A 13,726-nucleotide genomic window follows, 5' to 3' on the forward strand; every position below is an offset into this window, starting at 1 on the left:
TTAATTGTTGGTCGAAACTCTAATTTATATTATTAATATCTTTTAAGCATTTACTAAAATACTTGAGTAGCATAGAAATCTATAGCTCCATTTTAGTAGTAAAATGGACAACAATAAAACCGTTAGTCTTAGTTATTTAAGATCGGTTAAATTTTATGTTAATAAAATCTTAGAACCTAAACTAACGTAATCCTTCAATTTTTTAGGCCAGTTACACCCAACTTATTTACATTTATTATAAATCCACCCAAGAATTGTGATGGTGGGACTCACAGGTTACACACTTGAAGAACCGGCTCTTTTGGGATTTATTAAAGACCGAGAAGGCCTCTCGAGACATGGTGGACCCACAAGCATAAGAGCTTTAAGGGAATCCATCCAACAGGACCGCTAGAGAGATATATAGATACTGTTTTCCTATGAGTTTGGCACATAGTTACCACCACTGTTATCACAAAATAAAATTTATTTACTCATAAATAAAAATAAAAATATTTCAACTGCAAGATGAACACTAGTGTTCTGGCAGCAAAAGATTATTCAGCACTGATGCAATTAAACCCTACTCGAATGGTGTAAAAGATAAGAATCTATACCAAGATTCTGTGGACATCTAACACATAAATGTGGTGCTCACATCCAGGTTGATCCCAATGAGGTTGAGATGTCTGTCCACCTCAAACTAAATTACTATTATCAAATATATTTTATTGTAGCTAATGATACTACAAAAGGATTAGATGTATCAGTCTCAAGATACAACTCAAATGTCCACATTCCAGGAATTAACAACAAGAGAATACAGAAGCAAATTAGGCAATGGCACAAATACTACCAAAATGCAACAGAAAGCAATCCAAAGTAAGCTACTGTAAAATATAGACTATATACACACTCGATGATGACGAAAAGATTATATATCGGTATGGACCATAGAATTCATAAACTACACATGTAGCTTACTGGTCAAAATCCGATGAATTAAGAAGATCAGCCTGCCAAGAAATGAACCTGCGCGGCCTGACTTCAGATTTTTATCTGTTTATTGGGTGAAAAACTAAAACCAAAGTTCTAAGCCTCATCAAGAATTGGGAGACAAAACTTGCAACAAACATGAGGTGTATTTCTCATCTACTTACATGCATAAGTTTTTCAACCATGAAACAAACTCAAGTTTCAGTGACATAGTTACATCAGCACCTGCTTAAGAAACATCATGGCTATGGTTTAAGATGCATCTGCCATGACCACCAGGAAAATTCAGCCAATGCATAACCAATTGCTGATCAATTTAGATTGGTAACAAATAACAAGCAGTGATGTTGTGGTTATCAAGTCATAATTATTTGGAGCAAAAAGAACATTAAGAAAACACAGGTAAACATATACATATCAAATGTACCTACCATAAAGAGAGAACAAATCATGTACAGAAACATATAGGCTTTATCTATCAGAAAATATACATATTGCAAGGATTGCGGGATGCTGAGCACTTCATAAGCACATGGACTCGAGCACTTTCTTGAATCTCAAATTACATACCAAGCTGACCGTATATGAGCAAGACGCAAGTCAACATGGCTGGAAATGGCCAAAAGCTGCAAGCTGATTGCTCAAAGGTGGCAACTAATTGGCCAGGGGATAGATAGATAATCTCCCATCGGTCCTCGACACAACATCCGCCAAATACAAACCAACCTAGAAAACAAAAAATTATCAGTTCAAACCACCGTCACAAATGTTAACAGCTAAAAGTCCTTACATTTGCTTATTCTGATACACAAATATCTAAAAACCAATCAGTGAGACAAGATTGCAGGACTAAACATTGCAGCGCGCAATGGAAACAAACAAACAAATTTGTTGCAACAAGTTTGCACACTAGATAGCTTTTACTTTCAATCAAAAGTGGATTTTATAATTTAGCATGCCAAACCAACAAGTTTTTACTCCAGCAGTAGATGCAATCTCCAACTAAGAATTTATCATGAGGCCAAAAACTTCTGCCATGAACTACTTATTGGACGCGACCGCTATCTATTTCTAGCCTTTTCTGGAGTCCACAAACAAGTAGGGGTTACTTGAGTCCTCCATGGCAAACATGCTTTTCGCCATACATATCTTGGTGCAGGAATGTCTTCCCTGATCACCACTTCGAACTCGAACCATAGTGAAGTCTCACTGATATCAATGGCATTCAAAGTCAAACTAACCAACAATCGATTCTTTTGCAAGGCAATTCTTACTGGATGCCTTGAAAACAGTAGTTTTTAACATTCAGCCACTAATTTCCATTCCTACCGATCACATCATCATCACAATGCATCCATCTCCGCCACAATAATCTTTAACACGGATGCCTATAAACCGTAAGAACGAAAAAGAATGCAACAAAGAATCCACTGAAACAGAAGAACAATTTTACGGAAACGAAAACGCATGGGTTTCGACATCATCAGTTGCAATGTCCCGCATACTACCACGTCACATGCGATTAACTGAAAGGGAAAAACTATGGGAATCAGCCACGATCACCTACGATATTACCAAAATCCTTCCAAGAAGCCAATAATTACAAGTGAACATCGACAATGTTCAATACTGTGATTCATGAACCGGTGTGGTGACCAAAGAATCATAATATAGCAGCCGCACAACAAACAAGATTGGCAAGAAGCAATTTCTTGTTGGATCCACACAGGGGAAACCTAAATTGAGTTCTTGAATTCGAAAAGAGACCCCCCCAAAAAGAGAGAGAGAGATACAGCGGACCGCAGGATCATCCTATTCAAGAACCGAGAAACAAGAAGATCTGATCCGAGAAAGAAATCGAAAGAGGAGGAAACACACAGGAAGCGGCGACGAGCGGGAGCAGGAAGCCGCGCACGCAACAGCTTAAAGGGTTTGGGGGTAATTAGAGCTCCGGCGACAACACGAGACTCCTCTTCTTATGTTTATTATTTACATTCACATGAATCATATAATATATATATATATATATATAATTATATTCATTTTCCATAAATTATATGCTCGTATTTAATATCTTTTAGAGGGACAAACACTAATAGATTATATATATATATATATATATATATATATATATATTGACGGCAGGTGGACGTGTGGTGATGACACATTTAGTATCGTAACTATGATCATGCATCAATGATGCATTATTCTCACTTCCTTTTATCATCCAAAAGAGAAATGCAGTTTAGTCTCACCAACTATGATTACGAATATCTCTGTTTAATGATTTGATACATTTTCTATTTGTGACATTCCATCTCTTGCTTATTTGACTTCTAAAATTATAAAAGTCAGTTGAATTCATCAATTTTCATTAATTATGACCTTAGTGACAATTTATATAGGTACAAAATATCATTAGTTTCTGGTCAATATTAATTAGTATACACTGCCACCAAGAAAAACAATTCATTAGACATAGATTTAGGGCTATAATTGATATGAAAATAGTAAGATGCAGTCCTATCTTGCATTTGCTGTTTTTTTCTAATCACATGATGTGATACGAAACAGTGACTACTTCATATATTATGTCTGTAAATGTTAACTTCACACAACAAATAGACCTGTAGTTAGAACAAATTCAAAATTATAATGTGCTCAATTCAAACTAATAGACTTTGGTGACCAGCAGATGTGTCAACATTCCTTCTCTAAAGTAGGTCAGAGAAGCTATGCCACTGGAAAAAATTTGCTGGTTGTAAAAAGAAAGAAGCTTGTTTATGGGCATAATATTAACAGGATCTACAACAAACTAAACATTAAAAAAAATCATCCAAAAGTAATCAGATGCCTAAAGAATTGTTTTTCTTCTAGTCAGCACAAAAAAGAGAATTCCATGGTTTCTGCTGCAAGAAAAACTGAGTTTGCAAAGTCAAAGTATATCTCCTGGCAGTAGCATGCTTCAAAAATACTAGATTTAGCATATCCATATTTATCAAAGTTTCTCATATATAATAATAATAATAATAATGCATCACTGATCCAAACTAGCACTTGAATTGCATGAATGCACAATCCTCGGCTCTTCACCCTTCGGTTTGTTCTCTCAGTCGACGAATAGTGCTCCTCACAGTAACAGCACTAGCAGTGCTGCAAGCAATTGCAGTACCAAAACGTAAGAAAGAGATTTGTATATTTAGATGGGTAAGAAGCTATCATGTACTCACTTCAATGTGTAAGCACCGCCTGCTTTGACCTTCCCACAATCCTTGCAGCCCCAAATCCCAACTGCTTTTCTTTTCACGGCATACTAAAAGAAACCAAAATCAACATGTTTCATTGGCAAGAACTTCAAATAGATAGAAGAAAATTTAAAAACAATCTATAATAAATAAGTTTTACTAGCAAAAAGATAACCAGGATTAGAATTCATATCATAAACATGTTGACAAAATAGGCCCAATGCAAAGTACATAACTTCAACCGATGATATATCATTAATCCTGCAACGCCCATTAGCCATTTAAACATAATGTAGTCCGTGTCATGATAAATTATGTGTATTTTAACTTGAGATGCATGCTCACCACCAAGATACTTTGAAATCACACCCTTTGCAGCACTTAGGAGAAATATAAGTCACATACAATCTTCTTGAACAGTAAAGTAACAATAAGCAACAAAAAATATCTAAGCCACACAAAAGAAACTGAGTTACACCAAAATATTCAGCCTTTTGGAATATTCACAATCATCAGGATTATACATAACATCGACAATCATTTACCAAACTCGAGACAAATTAATGAACAAAACATTTTATATCTGAACAATGTCATTGGAAGGAGAATGGCTAAGATTTTAATCAAACTCATCAATCTCTACATAAAATTATCAGTTTAAACGTGTAGATAGCAAGCCTCTAGTTATCCTATCATTCCAGCTAATCCAATCCATTACATTATCAGAAGGAGAAGCTAATTGTCAAGCTGACACCATAAGCATTTATGATGAGAGCGTTATAAGGACACCTTAACAATAAGCAAGAACATTTGAAGCAAAGGAATTCACACCTTCCCACAGAATTCACAGAAGTACTTTGCATGCTGAGAAACTTCCATTTTCTTGATTTGCTTCCGCAAACTTGCACCATATCTGGTACCTGAAACACACAAAAACAAAACATAAACACAAAACAATGCAGTTGAAAACTAATAATAGTTCTTGCATAAGCAAGGCCAGAATCTCAGCATAGACCGAGCCATATCTCATAATACCATATTTGCCAACTATTCCAGCCTTCTTGGTGCGCTTCGTCTGCATGCCAATGAGAGAAAAGGTAGACACCATTAGAGGAAGAATTTGACAAGTGAAGGTACATGGCAACACTACTAGTCCAAAACACAAAGAGCCAATGCAATGGTGATTTGAGCACACAAACATAGAAGAAGTTTGCCGAGTTAACTATATAAGAAAACGCATTTGGTGCACGGACAAGGCAGCAATATCCAAATGGAATCTTCACGATCCATAAAAACATTGTCTTTTGCACTAATTTAAGGGTGAACTCAAAAAAAAACATCTCAAATGTTAACTTCCTCGACGACAATCCTATACAAAACCCCTTTGAATATAAAAGCCACTACAAAGCTACATTTCATAAGCAAGCCCCTTGTGCTCTACATTTGATAAGCTCTTCTGCAGGAGTTGAAGAACTAGAAGCAAACATCACGTCCAATCATTTCGCTTAACTAATAAAACATCAGTTTACATCAATATAAAGGTACATCCAAACAAAAAGCTCATGATTTTCGATGCAACACAAGATTAGCACTAAAGCCGGAAAGGATTTAATGGAGAAAGATACCGCGCCTACTGCGCGAACGAGGAGCTCACCATCGTTAAGCGTACGACCGTCGGGTCCTGCCTTGTTCCGACGGTCTAAACGCCGAGGGAGAGAACTCCAGAGAGCAGACGAGAGCGCCGGCCGCCATCTCCCCGTCGCTCGCCCTTTATACCCAAAACCCTAATCCGGGGTAAGGAGGATCAGCAACTGGCGGGATCCACCGATCGGGGCCGTCGGATGTGACAAGGACGCGACTAGGATTTGAAGCCTAGTACAGACGATCTCGACCGTCCGATTATTGGAGATGCGTGCATAGCCCGATTGGCCTCTATGATCGAACGAAGGACTAAACCAAACATTATTTAACCTCACACAAAGACTAATGACGTAAGACCGAATACAAATAAATAATACATATGTATGATTGTGTCATATTAGAGTCTCACAATAGAGATTACATCAATTTAAATGTGATTATCGTTCCAACACGAAAAATTGGACCCTTTTTATTCATATTGATCATAATACATTTAAACAAAATTATTTTTACTTACTTTTGAGGATATTTTATTTTCTAACAAAAAATAAAGTGCATTCTCAAGCGTGAATTGACTTTTTATATATATATATATTCTTAAATTTGACTTCTCCTAACATCTATCTAATCATCATTGTTTTGTCTTCTTCTTTCGTTATTGTCCTTTTCATGGTTATCCCTTTTTTTTTCCCACAATCATTTTCCCGGTCTCTTATCACCTCACATAGTGTGATGCCGACGTATTATTCAAATAGTCAACTTATTATTATTTGAATTTATATCATAATAGTCATAAAATTTTATGAATTGATCAGATAACAAAGTCTCATTTTACAACTATATTTTGTGTATATATTTTTTTAGTATAATTTTTTTAATTTTATACAATGTATAAAAAAACCATTTTAAATGTTTCTCGAGAAGTATCTTAATTTTCAGAAGTTTCAAACATCATTTCTTTTTTCTAATATATAGAATATTTTTTTTCTCTTTTCCATAGAGCGATCAATACGGTGATTCGATCTAATTATAATATTTTTTATAAATATTATAAAAATATTATGATTATAGTATTTTAACATCATGTTGCAAGAGCAAGAAAACATTATAATGTAGTAAAATAATTTTATAATATAAAAAAATTTTATACTAAGTTATAGTATTTGTTAGTGTTATTGAAAACATTGTGATGTAGATTCATAGGAAAAAGAACGGAAAGAAAGGGAAAAGAAATAGGATCACCTATTTATATATATATATATATATATACTCCGGCAGGTGTGTTCTTTTAGTCTTGTCGTGTTGTTGTTGCGGCGAGGACGGAGGGCATGCGGGCTCGCACTTCGTCGACTGCCTCTCCAAATGCGCTTTCCTCACCAATGTCGCTTCCTGTGGGTTTCCTCCTCCGTTCCCACTTCATCTTAAACAACTCCGGTGGCTGCTACTAGACGGCCCCAGAATATTGTATATTCCCACTTCGATTCAATCACGTCACATGCACAGATCAACGAAAAGCTACAGAGGAAAGGAAAGGTAAGGGAGGGGAAAGAGAAGAGAGGAGAGCGTGTGAGAGAGAGAGAAAGAGGGAGAGGAGAATCCACGTCCGTGGTATTATATATGTGCACAGTGCACCAAAAAGCATGCCAACCCACGCTTATAAGACGTAAACGCTCGCTCGGAGGAGTATTCCCAAGGCAAGAGCACGGAAGTGATCCACCTCTTGCCTCTCCTCCTCTCGATCCGCGTCTGATGGCAAACCTCGCCCCGAAGGAAGCCAATCGCCCCCGGCTGGATGAAGAAAGCAGAGGAGGCGAGGTGGCGGAGGCCGCTCTGGCGACCCGCGAAGCGGGGAACCGGTGGTGGAGGTCGAGAAAGCTTCTCTTGGCCGCCAACTACACGATCCTCTTCGTGGGCTCCCTCTCCTCCTCGCTCCTCTCGCGATACTACTTCGTCCACGGCGGCTCCAACCGGTGGGTCTCCACTCTGGTTCAGTCGGCCGGGTTCCCCTTCCTCCTCCTTCCCATATGCCTCGCCTCGTCTCCCTCCTCCCGTCCTTTCTCCGGCCTCACTCCGCGCCTCCTCTATCTGTCCCTCTTCGTCGGCCTCCTTTTGGGCGTCAACAACCTGCTCTTCTCCTGCAGCGTGTCCTACCTGTCGGTCTCCACTTCCTCGCTGCTCCTGTCGTCGCAGCTCGGCTTCACGCTCCTCCTCTCCGCGCTCCTCGTCCGCCATCCCTTGACCTTCTCCAACCTCAACTGCGTCGTTCTTCTGACCCTCAGCTCCGTCCTCCTCGCCTTGAACTCGAAACACGACCGCCCCGACGGCGTCGACCGGGCCCACTTCTTCCTCGGCTTCGCCGCCACCCTCGGCGCCGCGGGGCTCTTCGCGGTGTACCTCCCGCTCATGCAGCTGGTCTACCGCGAGGTGAGCGGGTACCGGATGGTGGTGGAGGTGCAGGTGCTCATGGAGGCGGCGGCGACGGCGCTGGCGGCGACAGGGATGTTCGCCACCGGCGGGTGGCGGAGGGAGGGCAAGTGGAACCTCGGCGTCGCCCGGTACTGGGTGGTGGTGGCGGCCACGGTGGCGGCCTGGCAGCTCTGTTTCTTGGGGACCGCCGGGATGGTGTACCTGACGTCCTCCGTGAACAGCGGCATCTGCATGACGGCGCTGCTGTCGGTCAACGTGGTGGGCGGCGTGCTGGTGTTCGGCGACGCGTTCGGCGGCGGCAAGGCCGTGGCCATGGCGCTCTGCATCTGGAGCTTCAGCTCTTACCTCTACGGAGAGTACAAGAAGAAGAAGGAGGAGGAGGTGGTGGTGGCGGCGGAAATTGCGGAAGGCAAGGAGGAGGATGATAGTGGGGGGAGTGCAGCGGGCGATGGCAATGCATGAACAGTGCAAAGATGCTTCTTCCTTTTCTTTCTTTCTGCATCATAATTTTGTCCCTAAGTGTAATGGAAGCTTCCTGTATTATAAATGGGTGCAAAGTATTAGTAGTGGGCAGTTGGCTCAGATATTGGAGGTGGTTGCCTGAGACCTGTCAGGTTGAGAGAGAAAGCATATGTTACACTAATGGGTGGGCTTTACATCTGGCAGCTCCTCCTCCTCCCCTTGTCCCTCTCCTTCCAAGGTTTACTTTTACCTTCCCCACCTCAATCCAACGAGGAAAGCCACGCATGTTCTCTTTTCTTTCCTGGGTTCCACGTCTCAGGCTATGTCAACCCCTTCTTCTTCTTCTTCTTCTTCCTCCTCCTCCCCGCCGCGGCTTTCACCGGAATCCGCCTGCGATCGTAATATACCCATACATCATACATGCATACCTAAAGCATGTTTGGCCACAAATAAAAACTCAGCATTGTCATGATGATCCATCTACTTGTGCTCCAGGCAATGATTCGAGATTAAAAAGGTACCAACAGAGCGATGCTTTTCGAAAGTGGGCAATAAGCACGGCCTTTAGCTTTATGCTTGGGCAATTAGCATCTCCGAATGGGGAGAATGTGGAGCAGCGAGGTGCAGTAAGACACTGGCTTCGATCGCCGTGGAGTGAGGCTGCAGGGAGAGGGAGAGGGACCCCAAGGAGGATCATGGGAGATGAATAGTACAAAACCCTAATCAGGTTTGACCAAAGCCATACATAGTGGCATGTGACTCCCTTTGTACTTCAAATTTTGTGGCGTTTTTTTTTGTTTCTTGTGGCCCTCTTTATTCCCTCCTCTTTTGGTGTGACAAGCAGCTCCACTTCAGGTTGTGTGACATGCACCACAATCCATCAGTTTACTTTTTTCTGGATTCGTATTTTGCCTCTGCCAGCGAACGGTCGATGGATAGATATAGGTCTTGACCTTGTCGAACCTCTCTCTCCTTTCTTCTTCTTCTTCTTCTTCTTCTTCTTCTTCTTCTTCTTCTTCTTCTTCTTCTTCTCGGGCATATCCTTTGAGATTCTAGCTAGCATATATAGTAGATATATCTAGAGACAACCTGTGCTTTCGAGATATTCTTCTCGCTAGCTTCTGTAGACCAATGGCTGCAAGGAGGGTGTCCAGACTTGGGAGGAAGATATACATGATCTGCCAGCACTAGATGATATTTTTCTTTGGGTCTCTTCGGATAGGAAAGGTGTGCTCGATTCCCATCATCATGCTCGATGGATAACGAGTGTGATGAGCAGTTGCTTGGTGGATTAAGCTTGGGTGGTGATTAGGGTTCACTGTGGAGGAAGATGGATGAGGAGGCAGCCAATGGGTAGGTCTGCTTTCCCGAGTGAGAGATGATGGAGGAAGACAACAATGATAACAGAACCTTATTGTTTAAAGATTCTTGTGTACTTGGGTGCATCATTTCATGGAAGAAGCAGTGCTGAAGCCGAGGGGGATGAACAAGTGGGAATTCTTGTATAATATATATATATATATATATATATATATATATATATATATGTTATTTGAGGTGGAATAAGGCATAATCTTGTGATGGGTGGTGTGGTAGACTTTATGAAGGTGCCAATGGGAGATATGGTGTGTGAAGGCATTCTCTTAGCCACACCAAAAGGAGAAGTCAGATGAGGATGTGAGAGTGGTCAGACATGAGTGCACTTTTTCTTTTTCTTCTTCTTCTTCTTCTTCTTCCTTTTTTTATTATTATGTGCAAAAATATTGGAGTCATGGGGAAGGAAGCACCAAAGGGTCATTTATGTGGTCACTTCAACTCCACATCTCAAAAGTTTATTTTTATTATTATTTTTTCAAAATCAAAATAACTATAAATCACTAAATTAATCCAAAAAAAAAAGTTACACCAAAAGTAAAATGAGTCAACTCCTATAATTATATCATTCTTTACTAACAAATGCTAGCTAGTAAGCATTATTCTTCTCTTCTCTTCTCTTATCCATACGACTAAACATATCCTTTTGATTCTCAAATACTTTCATAATAGTATAATTCAGCATTAGACTCCACTGCCAGTTTGAAGATTCCTTCCATGCTTAATCGTAAATAACTTCGCTCTCGAATTAATTATCTTCCATGCATTATCTCGAACGAAGGAGGAAACCTATCTCTCCTTTGCCTTTCTACATGTCAAAAGCACTATCAAAAGTAATCGATTGTTCCCTAAACATCTCTTAGACAGCATCAAAACTTAACAATATAATATATATATATAAACTAAAGCTTTGCCTCATTACGGGCTTTTCATATCAATAGCCAATCGAGGTTGTCAAAAGACCATAGCTGGTTTTAGTGAGGTCGTTCCCCTCTCTCTCTATCAAGCCTCCTCGACTCTCCACTCCATGCCTCGCATGCAAACCAGCATTCAAAGAAAACATGGTCCTGCACGTCCACACAACACACAAGCTGCAACATCACAAAGACTCAAACCATTGCCAGTCTCCCAGTTGTTGGAAGCCTATATAGCTCAGCAGTTTCCAAAGCCTTTCCTAACATTTCTCACTTAAACCATTGCCACTCTTAATATCCCTTAACTTAGTTGATGGTTGTCCTTTGAGGTCAGTCTTCCAAATCTGTCTGTCATATCTATCTCCCAAAAACCATCCCTGATCAAATCAAATACTAAGGCATTCTCAAAACAGTAATCCATATTCAAAATAGCTGATTACTCGATACTAATTAAATTATTCGATAGAGGTTTAATGGGAGAAGCTAACAACTTAGACAAGAGTCAGTACATGGCATTACTAGGTTAATTGGATGTTGATTACTAGCTTAACCCAATTTAAGTAGTTTAGTTTAAGATGATGACAGAAGCAATTTGTTTGATACCTCCTAATATTGGATCTTGAGGAAATGTTTGATATTATATATTGTATATATATTGAAAGAACATCACCCGTAACAGATGTAAATACGGATCATGTATAACATTAATTATCAGCAACTCATATAAAAGAAATCTTCTTTGCACTTTTAATTATTACATTTATGTTTTGTCTTTTTTTTCGATGTGTTCTCTAATTTGAATATTAGAATATCTTACACGTATAAGATCGGTATACTATTTATTATACAAATAATATTTCTTTCGAGATATTCTAATAATTAGTGTATTGTTATACAAATGATGAGTTTCGAATTCATATTTGAATGGCTTACACATTATTTAATGTAATGAAATATTTTTTTTTGGTTTATTTTTTAGGATGGAGTGATGATAGCTCAGACAAAACCTAAAAAGGACCCCTTGGTTTGATCTATCAGCTCATGTTTTTAGTGGCATAGATAGAGTTGGAAAACATTAAAAAAGATATCTCAGTGATGATATTTGGCAAAAGGTACTCAATTGGTTCGTTCACTAAATCACCAACATCCATAGCAAAGTGTATATCCCACAACCACCACCATCACCTCTCTCTCTCTCTCTCTCTCATTCTTTTTCTCCTTCAGCTCATCCTCATCTCCGCACCGGGGGTTAATGGCGGAAAGTGGGTGATGGCAATCACCTTTCACCTTATCTGAGGGATCACTGAAAGAAAAGGATAAGATTGTGTTGGCAGGAAGGGTTACTCAAGGAAACACCTCTTCTTGGTCCACGACACTGTCAGCCTCATCAAATGATAAGAACATGCAGCCGCCCCGTTGACTTCTTCGGAACATTGGATGCTACAAGATTCGCTGTACCCGTCATGAGACAGAGAGGTGAGGAACTTCCATAAACCCTAGCCGTTGTTGAATCATGCATCCTCCATTTACTAGTGTGTGTTGGTTGCAGAAACTCCACTTGTAACGTCACACTGATTTGTAGCTGACGGGTTTCAGAGATGGAAGACTTTTTCGAGTTAGAGCACATCCGAACGGAGATTGTCATGTCAGGACGAATGCCCAGCAAAAGTACTCTCCGATGTTCGAATCGCAAACATATTCCAAATAAGCGTCAGACAAAGCTTTCATGTAATGGGCTCGGCCGTGTTAGTTGTGGGCCGTTCAAATGTCTGTACGAAGATCTACAGAATCCAACTATGCCGGCGTTGCAAAGATTGTCTAATCTGATCGAAGTCATAATTAAAGTCCGAATGTTATGAGATTGAGATCTCCAGCCCACTGTTTCTACTAGTATTGAAGCTTGTTTGTAATTAGGGGATATGATGTTTAATTAATGTTACTTTAAATTTGTTCTTCTTATTTAGTTTTCTTCCTGCATTACGATTCGATTTAAATTATAATAATTAATTAATATTAAAAAGGATAAATTTTGATGATATTATACCGAGTGGTATTTGATTAGTCTTATTGTCGATCAATGCGTTCGATGTTAGTAAAAAAAAAAAAAAAAACTAAGAGAAAAGAGATGTAGGACGATACTTGTAGAAAAAAAATTAAATCTGATCATGATTGAGATAGCTAATGTTCAAAGGGAAAAAAAAAAAAAAAAGATCGTTAGATCGTTGATCAAAGATTTGTTAATAATCGATGATGATCTTTGATCATAAATAAGTGTTGGTAGAAATATTATTCGAATTAGGGATGATATTTAGAAGAGTCTTTATCCATCAGGTAGACGTTCACATGTTGAATCTGTGACGGTCGAAGGGGAATAGACGCATTCGCCCTCCCTATCGATATTGTATTGTTCCGACATGTGCGTCCGTGATCCGTACATAGGTGCTTCCATGTTGGATACAGCGTTGATTCGATGATGCAGCCGGATTCCTGCGGTGCAACATGTAATCATCCCTCTCGGTCACGCCAACGTACAAATGAGGTGAGGAGGAGGAGGAAGAAGCCATGCACGCCCTGCTGCCGCTGCGGCTTCCCCAGACGTATCATGGCGCCCTCCTCGTCGCCTTCCTCGCCCAACACCACCATGCCCGTGGGCCCCACCACCCTCCCGGTCCCCTTGTCTTCTTCCTT

General features: G+C 40.0%; 2 protein-coding genes across 3 annotated transcripts; one reads left to right on the top strand and one right to left on the bottom strand.

Annotated features, from left to right (window-relative positions):
* Positions 1-3,860: 3,860 nt before the first annotated feature.
* Positions 3,861-5,991, bottom strand: LOC135588394 (large ribosomal subunit protein eL43z-like). 2 transcript variants are annotated; one of them, XM_065080498.1, is made up of 5 exons: positions 5,875-5,991; positions 5,256-5,295; positions 5,052-5,140; positions 4,206-4,288; positions 3,861-4,128 (listed from the first exon to the last, which is right to left on the bottom strand). In XM_065080498.1, the coding sequence occupies exons 1-5, from the start codon at positions 5,875-5,877 to the stop codon at positions 4,065-4,067; spliced, it is 279 nt and encodes a 92-aa protein (XP_064936570.1). In that variant the 5' UTR covers positions 5,878-5,991; the 3' UTR covers positions 3,861-4,064. The 2 variants fall into 2 exon arrangements, with proteins under 2 accessions (XP_064936570.1, XP_064936569.1); XM_065080497.1 differs by lacking the exon at positions 5,875-5,991 and having other exon boundaries at positions 5,256-5,301.
* A 1,532-nt stretch (positions 5,992-7,523) lies between these two features.
* LOC135588395 (probable purine permease 4) lies at positions 7,524-8,946 on the top strand. Its single transcript, XM_065080499.1, has one exon. The coding sequence runs from the start codon at positions 7,611-7,613 to the stop codon at positions 8,748-8,750; it is 1,140 nt and encodes a 379-aa protein (XP_064936571.1). The 5' UTR covers positions 7,524-7,610; the 3' UTR covers positions 8,751-8,946.
* The last annotated feature ends 4,780 nt before the right edge of the window (positions 8,947-13,726 follow it).

This window comes from Musa acuminata, chromosome BXJ1-8, assembly GCF_036884655.1.
Source record: "Musa acuminata AAA Group cultivar baxijiao chromosome BXJ1-8, Cavendish_Baxijiao_AAA, whole genome shotgun sequence".
Classification (NCBI taxonomy): Eukaryota; Viridiplantae; Streptophyta; class Magnoliopsida; order Zingiberales; family Musaceae; genus Musa; species Musa acuminata.

Bases quoted from the DNA above. Each gene is read 5' to 3' on its own strand.
- LOC135588394 (XM_065080497.1), bottom strand. From the start codon at position 5,301: ATGCAGACGAAGCGCACCAAGAAGGCTGGAATAGTTGGCAAATATG. The intron at 4,289-5,051 runs GTGTGAATTCCT...GGTTTCTTTTAG, and splicing joins TCTGTGAATTCTGTGGGAAG to TATGCCGTGAAAAGAAAAGC. The intron at 4,129-4,205 runs GTGAGTACATGA...AATTGCTTGCAG, and splicing joins GGCGGTGCTTACACATTGAA to CACTGCTAGTGCTGTTACTG.
- LOC135588395 (XM_065080499.1), top strand. From the start codon at position 7,611: ATGGCAAACCTCGCCCCGAAGGAAGCCAATCGCCCCCGGCTGGATGAA.